General features: G+C 40.9%; 1 protein-coding gene across 17 annotated transcripts in view; it reads right to left on the reverse strand.

Moving 5' to 3' along the window:
* LOC140738120 (mitogen-activated protein kinase 10) overlaps positions 1-23,396 on the reverse strand; it is a 272,553-nt gene that overhangs the window by 64,708 nt on the left and 184,449 nt on the right. For 15 of the 17 annotated variants that reach the window (XM_073065257.1, XM_073065255.1, XM_073065265.1 and 12 more), the window contains 3 exons: positions 22,253-22,391; positions 21,257-21,422; positions 7,347-7,418 (listed from right to left, as the gene is read on the reverse strand). In XM_073065257.1, coding sequence (XP_072921358.1) covers positions 7,347-7,418; positions 21,257-21,422; positions 22,253-22,391 — 377 coding nt within the window. The remainder of the gene's footprint in view (positions 1-7,346; positions 7,419-21,256; positions 21,423-22,252; positions 22,392-23,396) is intronic. The other 2 variants (XM_073065258.1, XM_073065256.1) reach the window with 1 other exon arrangement.

The following is a 23,396-nucleotide window of genomic DNA, read 5'->3' on the forward strand; positions in this document are numbered from 1 at the left end:
GGGGTGGGGAGGGAGAAACACCAGATGATAGGTGAAATGAGGAGGGGAAAGGGTGAAGTAAAGAGCTGGAAAGTTGATTGGTAAAAGAGATACACGGCAGGAGAAGGGGGGAATCTAATAGGAGAGGACAGAAGGCCATGGAAGAAAGAGGGGAGGAGCACCAGAAGGAGGCGATGAGCAGGCAAGGAGATAAAGTGAGAGAGGGAAACGGGGATGGGGCATTACTGGAAGTTTGAGAAATCGATGTTCATACAAGCAGGTTGAAGGCTACCCAAATGAAATATAAGGTGTTGTTTCTCCAACCTAAGTGTGGCCTCATCATGACAGTAGAGGAGACCATGGACTGACATATCAGAATGGGAATGGGAAGTGGAATTAAAATGGGTGGCTACTGAGAGATCCCGCCTTTTTCTGGCAGATGAGCTCAAACTCAGGTTGGAAGAATAACACCTTATATTCCATCTGGGCAGTCTCCAACCTGCTGGTATGAACATCGATTTTGCGAACTTCCAGTAATGACTCCCCCCCGCCACCCCCCTTTTCACCATTCCCCATCTCCTTTTCCCTCTCTTCCTTCTCTCACTTTATCTCCTTGCTTGTCCATCGCCTCCCTCTGGTGCTCCTCCCCCTTTTCTTTCTCCCATGGCCTTCTGTCCTCTCCTATCAGATTCCCCCTTCTCCAGCCCTGTATCTCTTTCACCAATCAACTTCCCAGCTTCAACACTTCACCTCCTGGTTTCACCCATCACCTTCTGTTTCTCCCTCCCCTACCTCACCTTTTAACTCTACTCCTCAGCATTTCTCTCCAGTCCTGAAGGGTTTCGGCCCAAAACTTATTTCCCATTGATGCTGCCTGGCCTGCTGAGTTCCTCCAGCATTTTGTGTGTGTTGCTTGGATTTCTAGCATCTGCAGATTTTCTCTTGCTTGCAATAAAATATTGTAATCGGGCAAATATGGTTCATTTGTAAACTGAAGATAAATAAGAAAACTTTGTTTTCTTTTGGAAAGCCATTTTTCCTGATTAATGAAACAGAATGGATGCAATAGCTATTCAGATCTCAGTCTACCCTACACAATATTCTCAAATAAGCATTCGATGCTTTTCATGCTTGTGAATATAGTGATTAAAGTGTTGAGCATTGGAGGATTCTATTCAGCTATTGTTTTCTGTTGTATCCCTACAATTCTCCGTTAAGTGAATGTACTACTAAAAAAAAACAATAGCTCCTGGGGCAGTCGCCTTTGTATCAACACCATCTGGAAAGCTCCTATGTCAACAGTTAAGTGTCATAACGACCATTTTTTAGAGATTAATGTTTAGAAAAGGCATAAGAAGTATATAGGGCACCAGAGGGTCCGACCCAGGACATACTGGGTAGTTTTAGATGGAACTTTTACTGGGCAGTTTATCTACTCAGCCTGATTACCTCCCATACTGCAAAGGGTGAAAATATCCCCACCTACTTCAGGTCAAATTGCATCTGACTGTAATAAAAACAGAAAATGGTGGAATTACTCAGCAGGTCAGGTAGCTTCTTTGAAGCGTAAAACAGAATTAACACCTCAGGTGAATGACTTTACATAAGAATTAGAAAAGTTCAGATGTATTTTCAGAAGAGCTGAATGCACTGACAGCATAGCGATTAGGGCAATGCTTTGTAGCATCAGTGATCACCAAGCGGGTGCACTTCCTGTTACTGTCTGAAAGGAGTTTGTGTTTACTCCTCGTATAACCACAAGGGTTTCTCCGGGTGCTCTGGTGGAGGGGTTTCTTGCCACATCTCAAAAAACTGCATAGGTTAGGGTTGGCAAGCTGTTGCCCTGCTATGTTGGCACCGGAAGCACAGCAACACTTACAGGCTGTGTTGGTCATTGATGCAAACAAGGCAATGTATGTCAAAACAGTGTATGTTTTGATGTATATGTGACAAGGCTATATTTTTTTAAAAAAAATTTAGGAACAAAGGAACATTCTAAGACAGGGTAGAAACCAAGAGGGAATAAATGATATAAATTACATATTTGGTTTGTGTCGAGGAGGGTCAATGCTTTATCAGAAACACAAAGGAAACAGACACAGTGAAATTGAACAAGGTATGATCTCTTCTTCAGACAGAGTGGATGTATTGACAATACTTCAACATCCTCTGTCAGCACCACCACCATCACTTCTATCATTTAGTCTCATTGGTCTCAAACCCAATCACAGTTAATTCCTAAACTTTGTAACTCAATATATGATTGTTTTCTGCATTCCCCTTGCCTTGATGAAAAACCATCAACCATCTCCCTCCACAAATGTTGCCTGACTTGCTAAGCCTTTCCATCATTATTTCTATAACTTAGTGGGGATCTTGTAAGTGCAGATCACTAAAACACATCCTTATAAGAAAATATTCTACATTTGTAATTCAGGTATATCTCTCTGATTTGAAAACCACATTTTGTTGTTGAATGAAATATTTCACCTGACTCTTTTTTAGCTGAGTCGACTTAAAAACAGACTGATAATCTGAGCCATTTGTGGTTCAGAGATAGCACATTACCTCTTGAATCAGAAGACTATCAGGTTAAGTGCCTCTCTGGAAATGAGGCTGACTCGTCATAGAAAGTACAGAGATAGGGTTAGAAACTCATGGATGCTGAACTTTAGATGAAAAGTTAAGCCAAGACCTTCTCAGGGGGCCACAAATAGCCTCATGGAATTATTTGAAGATGATCAGAAATAGTCATCATATTTATCTTTCAATCAACATCATTAAGACAGATTATCTCGTCACTGCTACGTGTAGACTCCTAAGCAACAACACACACACACAAAACGTTGGAGGAACTCAGCAAGCCAGGCACCGGCAATGGGAGTTGATGTCAGGCTGATTGTTTATTTTGCTCCGCTAATGCTTCCTGACTTGCTGAGTTCCTCCAGCACTTTGTGTATGTTGCTGAAGATTACCAGCATTTGCAGAATCGCTTCTATTTATGGCCTGTAGATTCTTCCAGTCTGGAAATTCATTGCTGCATTCCCTACATTGCATAATTAACTACCCAGCAGTATGATTCATTGCTGTAAAGTACCTTGGAATGTCTTGAACACGTCACGTTTGGGAACAAAGGTTGCTTCAACTATTGGGACACTTTAGATATTGTAACAAGTGTATTTTCAAAGGTGATTCTTGGATAGAGTGACCTGGTGACACCCATCTCCATGATACCCATGTCCAGAGACAGAATGCGAAAGGTGCCATTTAAAACTTAAGTTCTTTAGTTAAAAATGGCGGGAGTGTAATCTACGTGTAGGCAATGTTTTTGACTGTTCTTATTTTTTTTTGTCAAGTTATAGTGCATAAACAGAACCAGTAAATCAAATGTGTTAAGGGTTATTGTACAAATGACAGATTTTTCCCCAGTACATCAACAAAGTGTCAATATACTGAGGAAATCTTAATCTGTTATAATATAAGATACTTCCTGGGTTAATTGCCTGGCCCGTGAACAAAACACAACCAGAACCTTTTCAAAAATTGCAAGTTAGAGATGCCAGCTTAAATTTAAAGGAGCATTGGATGAAGGGTAAGCCTGGAAAAGAAGGAGGAGTAAATGGAAGCAATGGACAGAGCGAGAGGGGTGATTCAAGGGATACACATTGGTCCCTTACCACATCCATCCAAAGTTGCATGAGTCTCTTGATTCAGGAGCTAAGTCAAACTGGTCAACTTTGAAAGTCACAAACTGGGGAATCTATCAGGTTTAACATGCAAGAGGGCAAAACAGTTTTTGCATTAACTCAAGGAGTATAGGTAAGATTGAAGAAATACAGTTATATACTGAGAGTGGTGCTCAACAAACCTCGCACTGGCACAGCATCAATAAACAGAACAAATACATTTAGCCACACAAGAATCAACATCTCAGAGGGAATCTTGTCCTATTTAGACCCCAACCTTAGTAGTGAGTGCAATATTGCATAAGGGCAACTCTCAAGAAGTTCAACCTCATCTAGGGCAAAGCAGCCCATTCAACTGATACACCATCAACCACTGTAGACATTCTTTCCCTCCAGCACCGCCATACAGTTTTTTTGAAGAATCTGCAAAATAAAATAGACTAGAGATACCTGCCAGGTAATTCTAGCAGCAAACCCAAATCTCCAGTATGTACCATCAAGAAGGACAAGGCCAGCAAGGATTTATGAACAGCGGGTTCTTGTCCAAATCACACATATTCTAATTTGAAAATGCACTGTTGGTCTTGACCATTGTTGAGTCTATATCCTGAAACTCTTTACCCAATGGAACTGTGGGACCTCGCTCACTACTACAGTAGTTCAAGAGAACAGTTCTCACAGGCAATTAGAAACGAATAAATGCTGACCTGAAAATGTCACATCACAAAAGATGAAAAGACAGATAATTAAATTAAAAATAATATAGTCATGCTGGAGGTGGTGTGGGGGGAAATGCTGCTGATAGGGTCAAAGATTCAGTTACTGTTTATAGGAATAGTAGGTAATTTCAAAATCCTCAATGAAAGATTTGGCTGGACAATTCATAGAGTGGTACAATTGTTACAGAATATGATGGAATATCATAGCAACAAATCAGATATATCTGTGACTGATAATAAATTCCCTTACTTAAAAGCTGTAGTAAAAAGCACTTGCAACTAGATTTCAGAAAGAAGCCTCCACCTTTCATTCTCTCTCAGTTTCCTTTTTAATATAATGGATGCAGTAATTGTACCAATTATCAATCCGGCAGGAATACATTGACTACCTATTTAACAGCCTGCTACTTTGGAGGTATATAAAATGGTCTGGTCCTGTTTTGGCAATTGTACATATTATTAATTATTGGCTATTTCATATTGGAAAGCATATTTGAAGTCATTCAAGACTAACAGCCAGCCAGATAACCTCAGTGAAGAGTGAAAAAATTAAGTATTTCTGTAAGAATAATTCTCTACAGTTCTCAAGCATATTTGTTCATATCTGTTTACTAGCTATGTGGAAACTGTGCCTGGGACAAGAGGATACATGTGATTTGTTGGTTAGAAAAAGGGTTCAAAATACCACAATCAATAATTGAATAATACAGGCACAGAATTTTCAAATTAAGTTACTTAAAAATGTGATTTTTATTAATGCCAATGGGTGCAATTAACGCATCAGTTTTCCTTGTGTAAATCAAAACTTGCTGGGATGTGAGCATTTGGCCTAGGCAGGTAACCTGTCAGATGTTAGTGGTAAGCCAGGATCTAGTTAGTAGTGGCAATGAGTTCCAGCTTCTGCACGTCTGGATAGCGTCTGACTTCAAAATTTGAGGTGGTGTTGTTTCCACGTGCCTGCATCCTGGAAAATGGGAGAAGGTATGGAATTGGCAGGTGTTGCTGCTGAAAGCATGGGATGTTTCTGCAGTACAAATAAATTACGCATTTCTTTTGCTGGTGGAGCATATTAGAAATGTTTAAGAATGAGCTAGTAATCTAATGGGCTGCTTCAATGTGGATAGTCTTTAATTCATCTGGACATAACCAGCAAGGTCAGAGGGCAATAGTGGGCCTTCTTTGTGAACTGCTGCTGTACTTCTGCTGAAGACACTTTACCAATGCTATTTGGCAAGAAGTTCCAGGATTTAGACCCAGCGGCAACAAATTATTGGAGTAACATTTGTAAATCAGTGTGCAATTTAGATGGAAAACTGCAATGGTGATCCCATGTACTTCTGATAGAGGTGTGGGAGTGCTACCAGGCATAGCTGAGATAGGATACTGATGGTGCCCCATGAGTGGAGAGAATAAATGCTTTGTTCTGGATGATGTCGAGCTTCTTTTGAGTTTTATTGCAGTTATAATCGTGTAATTGCCTAGAGAATGTTCCATCGCACTCTTAGTTTCTACCTCACTAATGCTGGAAGCATTTTGAGAAGTCAGGAGAATTAGTGAAACAATCAATCATAAACATCCCCATTTCAGGACTTATCAAGAAGCAGGGGTATTGAAGAAATAGAGCAGAAAATGCTGGAAGTATTCAATGGAGCAGGTAGTATTCCAGGGGAGTTAACATTTCACACAGAGAACTTTTCATCAGATCTTTCTATACCTGTTGAACATTTCCAGTATTTAATGGTGCATCTTAGATTTCCAGGATCACTGAGAAACAGTAAATGTTACGGGTCAAGGACCCTTCATCAAAACAGGAAGCTTGAGAACACAAACTTGTCTAAAGTTGCAGTAGGTGAGGTGGGGTTGGAGAGTTTGTCCTAGAGAGCAGCCCTAAGTTGTCAAGGCACTCATACCAAGCAGCCTGGGCAAAATGTTAGAGAAATAATTTGAAACATAGCAAATTGAATCAGGATATAGCCACATCTGTGGAAGAAAAAGTTATCACAGTGACTGAGTCTGTGCCTAAGAAACACAGACCAAGTTGTTAACTACATAAATGAGATTATGGGTGAATAATAAAGGGGCAACATATCAAAGAGTATGTTATTAAAGGAACATAACTAAAATGTTTGAAAGATGTTCACAGACTCTAAACATAATTCATTAAGTTAATTTATTTCTAGCACTAAATAATATTATAATTTCCATGGATCAGCATTTACACATTGTACTCCTCTTTCCTTCGATAAATCCAAGCAGTGTATAGAATTGCTAAAATCAAATACAATATGTAAACACCTCATGCACAGAAATATTATAATATCTTGGAAATAATCACTGTCAGAATCAATTTTCTGAAACTAGAATCCTCAGTTTTAAAAACGTCTTCAATTCTTTCATGGGGGTTATCCTAATACCTGATAAGAAAGCAATGCCATTGAAATAAACTAGCAATTTTTCAAATAGCTCACTACAAATTCCACTAAACATTCATTGGAAGATGATGTGAAAAGCAAGAAATTGTTTTATGTATTTGTTAGAAGAATTTGATGGTCAAAAATAATGCAAGTTATAAAAATGATGCAGCTTTGCAGAAACCAAAGATCCATTTAGGAAAAAAATCTCTCTAGTGAATTATTCTGTAACTCGTTAATCAGAAGTTCAAGGGACAGCACTCTTAAACATTTTAAAATTATTAGCAGTTCTGAATGAGAATAATGAATCAACATTTATTCAAGAAAGTCAAGAACAAGATTGTGAGATATCTTGTCACATTTCTGCACCAAATATAAAACATTTTCTTCAAAGAAGCAATTCTAATATCAAATGATCACATGAATGATGCACTATGTAAAGTATGTGGAATAATTAAAAAAACAGTTGCTCACAGTTTATTTTCACTCATATGATTTAAAGAGTTAAAATGCATTAAAAAATCAGCTGCTATAAGCAGTGTTAAGGATACAGTCCCTTCCTGGAAAAAGAATTTTGTGGCGGACCATTTCTCCCATAATGCACCCAACAGACCAAATATCCACTACGAGTTCAGAAAATGGTTGTAACACACAAAAAAAAATTAGAATTAGAAACATCATATAAATGAGGAAAGCATAATTAAGGATCAATAAAAGTAAAAATTAATTCACATCCCCTCAATATGCTAGAAACTGAAAGTACACAAAATGATGTTAATGAAGACAATGCACTGAAACTAGACCCAACTTTCCATGCCCAAATTCTAATAGAAATAAAACGAAGTTTGAAGACGTTAATCCATGTTAGGCATTTCAATGCAAAAAGTGCCATCAGTGAGATATGCCAAGTTCTATAGGTAATTATCAAAATTCTATGTAAAAATTAGTAGAAGTATATAAATCAGACAAAATCAAAATGTTGGTTTAATTAATGGAGTATAAATCTTGTACTGTACGTATTTTTGTAAAACAGAAAGCAGTGACTGGGAACTGAAAATAGAGTTTGACAGCAGCATTGATGGTACATTAGCAGAGAATTCTCCTGGAACTTGTAAAGAAAGCAGTAAATACTCCTTTTTTTGTGTTTAATATAACAGGATAGTTCTGGCACATTTTTACTTTCATTATTTTTGTACATGCTTTTCTATTCATTGTTAAATTTTGAACTGTAAGGGCTGGTATCATTGGATTTCCTTGTTATTAAAGGAGTAATTTGTGTTTTAAAAGACAAAATGAAAATCAGTCCTGCATGCTATCAGCAGTACATGAATATTTATAACTGAAAATAATCATCCTTAAAGTTTAATCAGTCCATATTTACTTATGAACACAACAGGTTTGAAATTTCATCCGAGGACAGTAATGCTTGTCTTCTCCAACCTATGTGTGTGTCCATGACAGCACCGATAAAGCTGACTGCTGCACTGTAAGTCCCGATTTCATATCAAGGGCACTCTCCACCTCATTGTGTATTTCTACAACCATGCCAATAGGACAGAACTAGAATACATCTTGCGCCTGAAACTGAAACAGTAAGATTGTCAACCACCACCACAATTTGTATCCTCAAGGCCTGGATATTCCTCAGTCCTGCATTACTATCAAAGCCAAGGGAACAACTCTGGTTTAATCTGGGTTGCAGAGCCATCAAATGCTTCTCAAATGTTAACCCTTTTATTCCTGGAATCATTCCCATGAATCTTCCCTGGACTCTCTCAAATGCCAGCACATCTTTTCTTATACAAGGAACCCAAAACTGCTCACAATACCCAAGTGCGGTCTGACCAATGCCTTATAAAGTCTCTACATAACAGCCTTGCTCTTGTATTCTAGTCCTGTCAGAATGAATGCTACTATTGCATATGCTTTCCTTACCACTGATTGAACCTGCAAGTTAACCATTAGGGAATCCTGCATAAAGGCACCCAAGTTCCCTTGCACCTCAATTTCTGAATTTCCTCCCCATTTAGAAAATAGTCTATGCTTTTATTCTTTCTAGCAAAGTGCATGACCATATATTTTCCTGCACTGAATTCCATCGAGTACCTCTCCTAATCTGTACAAGTTCTTTTGCAGACTCCCTGCATTCTCAATACTACCTGCCTCTCCAGGTATCTTTGTACCGTCTGCAAACTTGACCACGAAGCTATTAATTCCATCATGCAAATCACTGACAAATAAAGTGACAAGAAGCGTTCCCCACACAGACCTCTGTGAAACACCACTAGTCACTAGCAGCCAACAGAAAAAGACATTGTTTATTCCCACTTTTTGCCACCTGCCAGTCAGCCAATTTTCGATCTATGCTAGTATCTTTCCTGTAATACTATGGGTATTTATCTTGTTAAGTGGCCTCATGTGTGGCACTTTGTCAAAGGCCTTCTGAAAATCCAAGTTAATAGCATTCACTGACTCTCCTTTGTCAATCCTGTCTGTTATTTCTTCACAGAATTTCAACAGATTTGTCAGGCAAGATTACCCCTCAAGGAAACCATTTTATCATGTACTGTACCTTCAAGTACTTTGAAATCACATCATTAATAATGGACTCCAACATTGTATTATTCACTGAAGCAATACTAACTGGCCTACAACTTTCTTTCTTCTGCCTCCCTCCCTCCTTAAAGAGTGGAGTGACATTTGCAATTTTCTAGTCCCCTGGAAACATTGAAGAATCTAGTGATTCTTGAAAGATCATTACTAATGCCTCTACAATCTCTTCAGTTACTCTTTCACAACGCTAGAGTGCAGACCATTTGGTCCACCCTTATCTACCTTCAAACCTTTCAGCTTCACACTGGAGACTCTTAAAATATTTGCAAAAACTTCTGGTATCCTCTTATATATTAATGACTAGTTTACTTTTTCTCTCCTTATGGCTTTTTTTAGTTGCCTTTTCTTAATTTTTAAAACCTTCCCAATCCTTCATCTTCCCACTGTTTTTGGCTATTATATACATGCACTCCTTCCCTTTTATGCTGTCTTTGACTTCCCTTGTCAGCCTTAGTTACCTCATCCTCCCTTTAGAAAACTTCTTCCTCTTTGTGACGTATCTATCCTGTGCCTTCGAAATTGCCCCCAGAAACTCCAACCATTATTGTTCTGCCATTATCCCTGCAAAACTTTGGCCAGCTCCTCACTCATGACTCTGTAATTTCCTTTACTGCACTATAATATTTATACATCTAACTTTAACTTCTCCCTCTTAAAACTGCAGGGTGAATTCTGTCATAGTATGATCACTGTTCCCACAAGTTCTTTTAACATAAGTTCCCTTATGAAATCTAGTTAATTACACAATACCAATCCAGAATTGCCTTTCCCATAGTAGGCTCAACCACAAGCTGCTCTAAAAAGCCACCTCATAGGCATTCTACAAATTCCACCTCTTGGGATCTAGCATCAATTTGATTTTCCCAATCTACCTGCATATTGAAATCCCCCATGACTATCATTAACATTGCCTGTTTACATGCCTTTTCTGTCTCCTGTTGTAATTTGTACCCCACATGCTGGCTACTGTTCGGGGGCCTGTAAATATCTCCTATCAGGGTCATTTCACCCTTGCACTTTCATTACTCTACCCACAAGGATTCTACATCTTCCAATCCTATGTAATCTCTTTCTGAGGATCTGATTTCATTTTTTATCAATAGAGCCTCCCCACACTGTCTGCCTACTTGCCTGACCTTTTGATACAATCTGTATCCTTGGCTTTTCAGCTCCCAACTCTGATCTTCTTTCAGCCATGACTCAGTGACACCCACAGCATCGTACCTGTCAATCTCTAATTGTGCTACAGGATCATCTACCTTATTCCATATACTGCGTGAATTTGAACATAACATCTTTAGCCCTGTTTTCATTACCCTTTTGATTTTTTCCCCCGTGTTACACTTCAATTCATTCCATTAAGTCAATGTTGCCCCATCATCTACAAAATGCTGGTGGAACACAGCAGGCCAGGCAGCATCTATAAGGAGAAGCACTGTCAACGTTTCGGGCCGAGACCCTTCGTCAGGACTAACTGAAAGGAAAGATAGTAAGAGATTTGAAAGTAGTTGGGGGGAGGGGGAAATGCAAAATGATAGGAGAAGACCAGAGGGGGTGGGGTGAAGCCAAGAGCTGGAAAGGTGATTGGCAAAAGGGATACAGAGCTGGAGAAGGGAAAGGATCATGGGATGGGAGGCCTCGGGAGAAGGAAAGGGGGAGGGGAGCACCAGAGGGAGATGGAGAACAGGCAAAGAGTGATGGGCAGTGAGAGAGAAAAAAACAAACAACTAAATATGTCAGGGATGGGGTAAGAAGGGGAGGAGGGGCATTAACGGAAGTTAGAGAAGTCAATGTTCATGCCATCAGGTTGGAGGCTACCCAGACGGTTTATAAGGTGTTGTTCCTCCAGCCTGAGTGTGGATTCATTTTGACAGTAGAGGAGACCATGGATAGACATATCAGAATGGGAATGGGACGTGGAATCAAAATGTGTGGCCACTGGCAGATCCTGCTTTCTCTGGCGGACAGAGCATAGGTGTTCAGCGAAACGGTCTCCCAGTCCACGTCGGGTCTCACCAACATATAAAAGGCCACACCGGGAGCACCGGATGCAGTATACACTTCCTCCCTCACCACCATTTAGGGCCCCAGACAGTCCTTCCAGGTGAGGCGACACTTCACCTGTGAGTCGGCTGGTGTGGTATACTGTGTCCGGTGCTCAAAGAGCAGCAAAGTGATATCCAGCCCATCAGAACACCGCTGACGGTCCGTGTTTGCATCACCAAAATAATGCTGCCGTTATTCATCAATTCCTAACATCTGGTGCACATATGAACCTGTGGACTGAATGACTATTATCCAGAATTAGTAACCCCATTTAATAGTTTGTAGGCCAGTTGATATCTCATAATCCTAAACCTCTGTAAGTGTTTTTCAAACAGGTTGCCTAACGCTGGCTGAGGTAATTTGTTTAAATTGCATTTAAACATTATGCTGCCAAAGTATCAGTTAATTAGATCATCAGACAAGAAAAATAATCAACAGAATGCATGATGCTACATAATAATTAATAGAATGTTGATCACTGATTACAGGTGTCCCCTGCTTTACGAATGTTCACTTTACGCCACTTTACTTTCACAAAAGACCTACATTAGTATTTAATTTTTTAAATCCACATCCCATTCCCATTCTGATATGTCTATCCATGGCCTCCTCTACTGTCAAGATGAAGCCACACTCAGTTTGGAGGAAGAACACCTTATATACCGGCTGGGTAGCCTCCAACCTGCTGGCATGAACATTGACTTCTCTAACTTCTGTTAATGCCCCTCCTCCCTTTCTTACCCCATCCCTGACATATTTAGTTGTTTGTTTTTTTCTTTCTCTCTCTGCCCATCAGTCTGCCTGTTCTCCATCTCCCTCTGGTGCTCCCCCCTCCCCCTTTCTTTCTCCTGAGGCCTCCCGTCCCATGATCCTTTCCCTTCTCCAGCTCCGTATCACTTTTGCCAATCACTTTTCCATCTCTTAGTTTCATCCCACCGCCTCCGGTCTTCTATCATTTCGCATTTCCCCCTCCCCACACTACTTTCAAATCTCTTAGTATCTTTCCTTTCAGTTAGTCCTGACGAAGGGTCTCGGCCTGAAACGTTGACAGTGCTTCTCCTTATAGATGCTGCCTGGCCTGCTGTGTTCCACCAGCATTTTGTGTGTGTTGTTTGAATTTCCAGCATCTGCAGATTTCCTCATGTTTGCCCCATCATCTGCCAGTTCTTCCTCAGAGTCCCACTACATACTGGATCTACTTGTATACCAACTGCCCCATCCTCAGCCCTGTCACCCTGATCCCCATCTCCCTGCCAAATTAGCTTAAATCCTCCCCAACATCTCTAGCAAACCTACCCTCGGGCTCAAATGTAACCCATCCTTTTGTACTGGTCATACCTTCCCCAGCAGAGATCCCAAAGATCCGGAAATCCTGAAATCTTGCCCCCTGCACCAAATCCTCAGCCAGTCAGTCAGCTCTACCATCATCCTATTCCCGCCTTGACTAGTACATGGCATCGGGTGTAATCCAGAGACTACTGCCTTGAAGTCCCGCTCTTCAGCCACTTCCCTAACTCCCTATACTCACTGCGCAGGACCTCTTCCCCTTTTCTACCTATGTAATTGGTGCCAGTGCACTATGGCCTCTGGCAGCTCACCCTCCCTCTTCAGGATATTCTGCAGCTGTTGAGAGAAATTACGAGCATCAAGAAATGGTTGGGAGCTTTTTGACAGCAATGATACAAGTAAACATTCCATCTTTAATAATGAACTCGCTACACATCAACCTAAACTGCGGCAGGGCAATTTGAACGATAATATCTCCTCAGTTATGAGATTCACCGGGACCACTTAGCTCCAGACGACAACATAATCTTGATACAAAAAAAACTGAATTCAAGAGAAAAGGTGAGCATGATTATCCTTGACATCGAGGCAGCATTTGAATGTCTGTGGTGTCAAGTAACCATGGTAAATAGGCACTACGGGTAAATACCCCAAGGAATGAAGTCATTGTTTGCTTTTGGAAAGCTGTTTGTAGTTGTTAGTGGTAGCCAAGGTGGTTGACTGGATGAGTTCTTCAGGGCACGTTCAAGACCCAACCACGTCAGAAATAAGGGTTCTTGCCATGATTGCACACTATTCTATCCCACTGGCAATCTCTGAAGCTACGTTCATACCCAGATTGATAAATAGCAAGTAGCATTTGTGAAGTGCTAGAAAATGACTCTCTCCAGCAAGAGAACGTCTAACATCCCACTCAATGGCCTTACTGAACACCCCACCTGCTGGAGTCATCAGTGAGCAAGGGATGAAGCAGAGCAGCCAGATATATATTGTGGCTACAAATGCAAGCCAGGCTGGTACACCATCAGCAGTGAATCACTCCAAAGCTTTTCCAACATTTTCAAAAGCCTGTAAGAATATGCTCAGCCTGCAGCAAGATACAATGCAATCTTTCTCAGTGACACCCCATCAACAACCTTAAGCATCCTTCCGTTCACCATATAGGTACTTTGACTGCAATCTGCACCATCAGTACTCACCTAGACTCCCTGGCAGCACCTGCTAAATCCGTGACTACTTCTACCAAGAATGAGATGGCCTTTGGGCACCAGTTGCATATCCCTTCCAAGTTGTACCCCATTCTGACTTTGAAATAAAGTGTTGCTGAGCCTAAACAACAACCCTATGGGACTACCTTCATTAGAAGGACTACAGCAGCTCACCATTAGCTCCTCAAAGGCAATTAGACATGGGCATTAAATGCAGCCCTTGCCAGCAACCTCCACATCACTAAAAATGTGGCATTGTAGTGGGAACCAGAGGGATAGGGCTGTAGATGGGGCAGTTGGTAGATGCGGTATGTAGTGAGACTAAGTAAGGACAGGGCAAAATTGCAGTCAGTGGGATGAGTTCATGTGTGATGTGGTGGCAAAATCGAAAAGGGTGATGAATGTAGGATGAAGGACTTAGGTTTTAATGGACACAGTATACAGAATAAGGCAGATGATCTTGTAGCGCAGTTAGAGATTGACAGGAATGATGCCGTGGGCATCGCTGGGGTCCAAGATTACACATCGAATTAAAAGGACAGGCAGATAGGCAGAGGGATTGGGTCGGCTCTGTTGGTAAAACATGAAAACAAATCCTGAGACAGAGGTGACATAGGATCAGAAGATGTAGAATCCTTGTGGATAGAGTTACAAAACTGTGAGGGTAAAGTGACTCTGATGGGAGAGACTACTGGCAGGTAGATTGGGAATATGCAGGTAGATTGGGAAAATTGGGATCTCAAGAGAAGGGATTTGCAAAATCACATCAGTCAAGTTTATTGTCATTTAACTATATTTATATACCGTCAAAGAGAACAACGTTTCTCCAAACCAGGATATAAAGCACATAACACACAACACTTATGAAAATAAGAATAAAACCTACATATGAATCACATAGAAATAACAAATTAAAGTGCATAAATTAAATATTGTAAGGTACAGAAATGATTAACTGGTGAAACTTCAAATGCAATGTGGCAGGGAGTTCAGAAGCCTAATGGCCTGATGAAAGAAACTGTTTCCCACCCTGACCGTTCTTGTTTAATGCATCAGAGTCTCCTATCTGACGGTACCAAGTCAAAGAGGACGCTGGTTGGATGGGTGGGATCCTTAATGATACTAAGGGCCGTGCATATGCAGCGCTCCTGATAAATGCCCCCGATGAATGGTAGGGATCCTCTCAGACATTCTCACAGTCCTTTGTGGGGACTTACTGTCCGATGCTCAGCTGCTCCCATACCGGACAGAGATGCAACTTGTCCGGACACTCTCAATGGTGCTCCTGAAAAACGCAGTTAAGATGGGGGGTGGGGGAAGTGGCAGCTCGCTTGCCTCAATCTCCTTATGAAATGGAAGTGATATTAAGGGACCAGGTAAGGTCATCCATGATGTGAACTCCCAGAGCAGCCATGCATTTGCAGAGGGATATGGTTCAGCTACACCTTCCTGAAGTCCAGAATGATTTCCTTGGTCTTCTCTACATTTAGACCTAGGTTGTTCTTCTCACAATAATCCACCAGCCACTCTACTTCCTCTCTATACTTTGTCCCATCATCATTGTTGATGAGGCTGACCAATGCTGTGCCATCTGTAAACTTGACATGGTTTGAGCTGAATCCTGCGACACAGTCATGTGTCAGCAGTGTGAACAGCAGCAGGCTGAGCACACATCCCTGGGGAGCGCCAGTGCTCAGCGTAGTGGGACTAGAGACATTGCTGCTCACACAAACTGACTGTGGCCTTTTCAGTATCCAACTGCAGAGAGGTGTTGAGACCCAGTGAAGACAGTTTCCTCACCAGTTTCTGGGGTCTGATGGTGTCAAATGCCAAACTGAAGTCAATAAACAGAAACTTCACATACGAGAATCCAGTTTCCAGGTGGACAGGACAGAGTGCAGGGCAGAGGCTATTGCTTCATCAGTCAATCGATTTAAGTTGTAAGCAAACTGGAAAGGGTCCAATGTAAGGGGGAGTAAGGCTTTAATGTGCCCCATGACAAGCTGCTCAAAGCATTTCACAATGGTTGATGTAATGCCACCGGGTGATAGGCAGGTTACTGTCCCCTTCTTTGGCACTGGAATGATGGTTGCTGCCTTGAAAACCGAGGGCACAGAGTGATGTCGAATATATCCATCAGCACCTCAGTTAGCTGGGCTGCATGGTATTTCAGAACCGAACTGGTATGTTTTTCGGGTCCACAGCTTTGTGTGGGTTGACTCTGGCAAGGTCCTGCACAGCTCAACTTCTGCCAGGTGGAATGTCTGCTCCCCTGGACAGAGGGGTGGCTTCCTCACCAGCACTTTCTTCTGTGCATCAAACAAGGCGAAAAGAAATCCAGCCTGTGGAGGAATGAGGCCTCCTGGTTTCTGATGTGCAGGGTACACTTGTAGTCTATAATCCTCTGAATTCCCTGCTATATGCGCCTTGTGTCCCTGGTATCACAAAAGTGGCTGTATATTCTCTGAGAATGCTCCTGATGGAATGGGAAAGCACAGTTCGTGCTTCCGAGAGTTGTCACATCCTCAGCCATGCATGGACCTCTGCAGTTAAGTCATGGCTCTTAAATGCATAATCCCGCTTGGTGGCGCAATAATATCAGCGCCGGACTCCAGAGTGAAGGTTCCCGAGTTCGAATCCAAGTCGGGTTGAGCGTCGAGCTAGCAACTCAGCCTCGTAAAAACAAGAATAGCTTGCTATGGAAGCACCGGGTGCCCCGATAACTCCACTGCCAAGTTAAGGGCTGTCATTCTTCCCTTAACTGCATATGAGATGGCTTTCTAGAGCAGCATGGGTTGAGTCTACAAGGGAAAAGGCATTCTGGATTGGGAGTTGTGTAATGAACCAGATTTGATTAGAGAGCTTAAGAGAAAGGAACCCTTAGGTGTCAGTGATCATAATGTGATATAATTTATCCTGCAGTTTGAGACACAGAAACTAAAATCAGATGTATCAGTATTATAGTCGAGTAAAGGGAATTGGAGAGGCATAAGAGAGGAGCTGGTGAAAGTTGATTGGAAAGGGACACTAGCAGGGAAGATGGCAGAATAGCAATGGTGGATGTTTGTGGGAGCAATTCAGAAGGTATAGGACAGATACATCCTGAAGAAGAAGTAGTATTCTAAAGGGAGGATGAGGCAACCATGGCTGACAACAGAAGTCAAAGACAGCATAATGCGAAAGAGAGCAGATAAAATATAGCAAAAATTAGTGGAAAGTTAGAGGATTAGGAAGCTTTTAAAAACCAACAGAAGGCAACTAAAACAACCATAAAGAGAGAAGAGATGAAATATGAAGGTAAGGTAGCCAATAATATAAAATAGGGTGCCAATAGGTGTTTTTTCATATATATAAATCGTAAAAGAGAAGGAGAGTGGATATCGGACAGCTGGAAAATGACACTGAAGAGGAAGTAATGGGGGACAAAGAAATGGCAGACATACTTAATATCTATTTTGTGTCAGTCTTCACTGTGAAAGATACTAACAGAATACCAGAAATTCGAGTGCCAGGGGCAGAAGTGAATGAAGCTGCTATTACTAAGGAGAAGGTGCTTAGGAAGCTGAAAGGTCTGAAGGTAGATAAGTCACCTGGACCAGATGGATCACATGCCAGGGTTCTTAAAGAGGTAGCTGAAGAGACTGTGGAGGCATCTGGAATGATCTTTCAAGAATGGTTCCGGAGAACTGGAAAATGGCGAATATCACTCCTTTTTTTAAGAAGGAAGGAGGTAAAATTTAGGAAGTTATTGGCCAGTTAGCCTTACTTAGCAACCTAAGATATACAGCAGCCAATCAGAGTGCTTAGGAAGATGCTAGAATCGATTATTAACGGTGAGGCTTCAGGGTACTTGGAAGCACATGATAAAATAGGCTAGTCAGCATGGTTTTCTTCAGGGGAAATCTTGTCTGACAAATCTGTTAGAATTCTTTAAGAAAATAACAGGCAGGATAGACAAAGGTGAGTCAGTGGATGTTGTTTACTTTGACTTTCAGAAGGCTTTTGACAAGGTGAAGCACAAGAGGCTGCTAAACAGGCTAAGAGCCCTTGGTTTTACAGGAAAGATATTAGAAGATTGCTGGCATGCAGGAATCAAAGAGTGGGAATAAAGGGGTCTTTTCTCATTGGCTGCTGGTAACTAGTGTTTTTTTTCCACATTATATGTCAATAATTTCAACGATGGAATTGAGGGTTGTATGCAGAAAATATGAAGATAGGTGGAGGAAAGGTACTGTTGAGGAAGTAGGGAATTGCTGAAGTAGCAACTTCATTCACTTCTGCCCCTGGCACTCAAATTTCTGGTATTCTGTTAGTATCTTTCACAGTGAAGACTGACACAAAATAGATATTAAGTATGTCTGCCATTTCTTTGGATAGAAAACTGGTTGGCGGATAGAAAGCAAAGGGTAGCGGTGAATGGGTGTTTCTCGGAATGGCAGGTGGTGACTAGTGGGGTGCCACAGGGCTCGGTATTGGGACCACAGCTGTTTACAATTTACATCAACGATTTAGATGAAGGCATTGAGAATAACATCAGCAAGTTTGCTGATGATACTAAGCTGGGTGGCAGTGTGACATGTGATGAGGATGTTAGGAGAATTCAGGGTGACTTGGATAGGCTGGGTGAGTGGGCAGATACTTGGCAGATGATGTTCAATGTGAATAAGTGTGAGGTTATCCACTTTGGGAGTAAGAACAGGAACGCAGATTATTATCTGAACAGTGTAAAGTTAGGTAAGGGAGAAATGCAAAGAGATCTAGGGGTCCTTGTTCATCAGTCACTGAAGGTGAATGAGCAAGTGCAGCAGGCAGTGAAGAAGGCTAATGGAATGTTGGCCTTTATTACAAAGGGAATTGAGTACAAGAGCAAGGAAATCCTCTTGCATTTGTACAGGGCCCTGGTGAGACCACACCTGGAGTATTGTGTACAGTTTTGGTCTCCAGGGTTAAGGAAGGACATCCTGGCTGTAGAGGAAGTGCAGCGTAGATTCACAAGGTTAATTCCTGGGATGTCAGGACTGTCTTACGCAGAGAGGTTAGAAAGACTGGGCTTGTACACGCTGGAATTAAGGAGATTGAGAGGGGATCTGATTGCAACATATAAGATTATTAAGGGATTGGACAAGATAGAGGCAGGAAATATGTTCCAGATGCTGGGAGAGTCCAGTACCAGAGGGCATGGTTTGAGAATAAGGGGTAGGTCATTTAGGACAGAGTTAAGGAAAAACTTCTTCTCCCAGAGAGTTGTGGGGGTCTGGAATGCACTGCCTCGGAAGGCAGTGGAGGCCAATTCTCTGGATGCTTTCAAGAAGGAGCTAGATAGGTATCTTATGGATAGGGGAATCAAGGGATATGGGGACAAGGCAGGAACCGGGTATTGATAGTAGATGATCAGCCATGATCTCAAAATGACGGTGCAGGCTCCAAGGGCCGAATGGTCTACCTCTGCACCTATTGTCTATTGTCTATTGAATCTGTAGAAGGACTTAGACAGAATTGGTGAATAGGCAAAGAAGTTGGAGTATAGGGAAGAGTATTTGGTAAAAGGAATAAAGGCATAAATTATTTTTTAAATGGGGTGAAAATTCAGAAATCATAAGTGCAAAGGCATTTTGCTGGATTCCCTAAGGTCAACTTGCAGGTTGAGTCAGTGGTAAGGTATGTAAATGTAATGCCAGCATTTATGTCGAGAGGACTAGAATATAAGAGCAAGGATGTAATACTGAGGCTTTATAAGGCATTGGTCAAACTGCACTTATAGAGTACTGTGAGCAGTTTTGGGTCCCTTATCTGAGATGTGCTGGTATTGGAGAGAGTCCAGAGGATGTGCACGAGAATGATTCCTGGAATAAAAGAGTTAATGTATGAGGAGTGTTTGATTGCTCTGGGCATGTACTTGCTGGGGCATAGAAATTGAGGGGGGGGATCTCATTGAAATTATCAAATACTGGAAGATCTAGACAGAGTGGGTGTGGAGAGGATGTTTCCTATAGTGCAGGAATCTGGGACCAGGGGCCAGAGGCTCAGAATAGTCATGAGGAGTAAGTTCTTTAGCCAGAGGGTGGTGAATCTGTGAAATTCATTGCCATAGATGACTGTGGAAGCCAAATAATTGGATACACTTAAAGCGAAGTTTGGTAGGTTCTTGATTAGTCAGGGTGTCAAAGGTTATGGGGATAAAGCAGGAGAATGGGGTTGAGAGGGATAATAATTCAGCAATGATGGAATGGTGGAGCAAATCTGAGGGGTCAAATGGTCTTACTCTACTACTATGTCTTATGATCTTATGGTCTAAATTAATTATAAAATAATTCTAGAGAAAATAGCAGGTAAAATCAAAAGAATTGTCGCCATGGTGAAATATTACACTATTATGCATCTTTTAAAGGATAAGCATGTCATTTTTAGAACGTTTAACAATATAAAATTATCAAGAAATATTTATTACCAGTATCTGGCAAGAATGGTAACTAAGAATATCAGGATACAACTTGCTTCAGGTATTCATTCTGCTCTAACTATTAGCAGGCATAGGAAACAATCAACCTCTTAGCTAACAGTAGGCTGATGTTATTATGGCTGATGAATATTCTGGAGTGATATAGTACTGAGGTTGTTGATGAAGGGACAGAATTTCAGATCATTTATTTCCTCCCGACTATTTGCATTGCTATACTTCTCACATTTCCTAATTTTGAAGAACAGATTGAAGCTTATTTTCTGCTTTTTTTCTGTAAAAAAAAAGGTGAATTAAACCTGAGAGGAAAGTAACAAAGGTGGCATAAAAATTAGGAAGGCAATATAGGCTTGATACTAAACTACAACTTTCAGAAGAGATTACTCTTTGACCAGGTAATTTACTTCGTTCTTCAGTAACCTGCAACTCTTCCTAGCCATCTGGCTGAACCAGCCCAAAAGGGAATATACAGTAGCTGCCAATCAGAGGATTGAGTTGAGATAACTATATTTTGAGTTGCATAATTATCGATCACAGAGACTGGTCAAATGAATTTGCTATGAATCAAGATTTAATCCATCAAGTGCATGCTGTTTTTCAGCTCTTAGTTACTTTATTGATGACATTAATGAATTCAAAGGGTTGCTTTAGTTAAAACAGTTGTATCATATCATAATCATTGGTAAGTAGCTAATTTTTTTAATAAATAGAAAACATTCATTTAAAAGTAATGCACTAGATTTTCAATCTAACAAGATAGTTCAAACTATGCAGAATGGAATAATTTGCCCTGTCTATGACACAAATAGGTATCAATGAGAAATATGTCAGTGTTAAGTAAAAATCTCACCATTTTCTTTGTACCCCATTCCCAGAATAACTTCTGGTGCTCTGTAATATCGCGTTACTACATAAGGAGTCATCATGAAGCTTGTTCCAGCAGTCCTTGCCAGTCCAAAGTCAAGGATTTTTAATGTGCAGTCTGACTTTACCACTATGTTGCTTGGTTTTAGATCCTGTAAATGTACAAGTATAAATTCAAATACTACACAACTATATAGCTTTATTATTGTACTTCTATATTATAAATTTGCAACTTTGAATTCTTGTTCCCTAAATTATTAATCCAGTTTCAGAATTAATATGTCACCACTAAACCACCATGAATGCCAGGGTTAAACTGATACTGAGAGTACTCAGGTGGAATAATAGAGAAGATAAAATCTGGTAGCTTGAGTAGTTAAAACAGACTGGATGAAGGCCCAAAGGAGAAAGAGGAGGCAATATAAGTGAACCACAGTTTTGTAGGGGTTGGTGAAGCAGTAGAGTTTTGGCTGCATGCAGTGATCCTTTTAAGACAGTATCTGGTGTATTCTATCCCCTTATATCCCACCAATTCTCAACACATATTCCAAAGGTCCGGTTATCAGAACAACTCCATGACTTCAATAATCTGCTATCTGACTTTTCAGAACTCCCAATGATTCAGAGTCTAGCTCACAAGTGACATTTCCAACTCTCCCCTGAAACGCACTGGAGCCCTGGGTCCCAAATCTCACCAGGTCACTGGTTGCCACACTCCTCTGAAATATACATCTTCCATTAAAGCCACCAGCTCCCATACTCCTTTTAAGCTTACTCTATTCATTGGAAAAGTTATTATAATACTGTGCAATATCTAAAAAAGGTAAAACTATGTTGGTGTATTAATATGCATCCAATAGTGCAGCAGATTTCTCAGGCTGGTGCCAATATTCCCGTACATTGGTCTGTAATACTTCTATGGTGCTACTAACATTTTTCAGATCTATTTTGGTTAAACTGCTTGCTTCTTTTGAATACCCACCCGGTGAATAATGCCAGCAGAATGGAGGTGCTTGATGCCACACAGCATCTGGTATAATAGGTAGGACATCCGCTCGTGATCCAGTTCCATTTGAATTACCTGACATAGGTTGGCATCCATCAATTCCATAACTAAATACCTGCAAAAAAAGAAACAGAGGAGGCTGCTGGGTTGATAAATTCACAGGCAACAATTTCCCATCATATGAGACTACCTTGGATTAAAGAGGAACTCAACATACATGATATCTGTAAGCAAGGAAATACATGCTTTTTTATTTTAAACTGATATTTTCTTCCTTAGAAAGATGTCTGTAAACTGAATCTCTCCTGCAGCTGGGATAATGTTCGTTATCAAGATAAAATGTGCAACCCTACATCTTAGCAGCAGAATACAATAGAAGTTTGATTATCTCACATTTCCTTTTCAGTGTCCCACACTAAGATTGAATGTCACATATAACTGCAGCATTCTACATGGGAAATAATTAATCATTTAAGCAGCTGAGAAAATAGGGGTAAATTTTGTTATTGGAAGCGCTTATCAATATTCTCAAATGCCAAAGCTGCGATAAATATTCAGAAGAAGGATCTGATCTGAGTTCAGTGAGAACTGCTCTTAGACTTGGAGGAAGAGAAGTTTCACACAGTTTTCATTCAGCCTCCCACATTATGCAACATCAAACTGGAGTTTTTGGGTGCTCAGGGTCCTATGGGTATCTCAATCAATATATAAACATCTGTGCATCTGCTTCCATTACACTGTCCTGGGCTGGTGACTTGGAATTTCTGGCACATGTTGCAAACAAAATGTTGCCTGGCTTGAAAAGTGGTTCCACAATGATAATACAGTCAGTTTACCAGTGCTCCACTGATCAACAATGCTGCCATCAGATGGAATGTGTTCATGAAGACTAATGCGTGTTACAGTACATTATTTCTACAGTAACAATGATTTCTAGCCTGCAAAAGGCTGTTGTTGTCTCCAATGACATCATTCTGACACGATGAACTATTAGTTAGGTGCAGCTGCTTGTGGAAACAACATTAAAGAAGCTGCTACATAGTAAATCAAACAGGCATTATGATAGAGCTGTCTAATCAAAAATCCCATCACTGTGCATATAGTCGACATATGTACAGTC

This window comes from Hemitrygon akajei, chromosome 13 (assembly GCF_048418815.1).
Source record: "Hemitrygon akajei chromosome 13, sHemAka1.3, whole genome shotgun sequence".
Classification (NCBI taxonomy): domain Eukaryota; kingdom Metazoa; phylum Chordata; class Chondrichthyes; order Myliobatiformes; family Dasyatidae; genus Hemitrygon; species Hemitrygon akajei.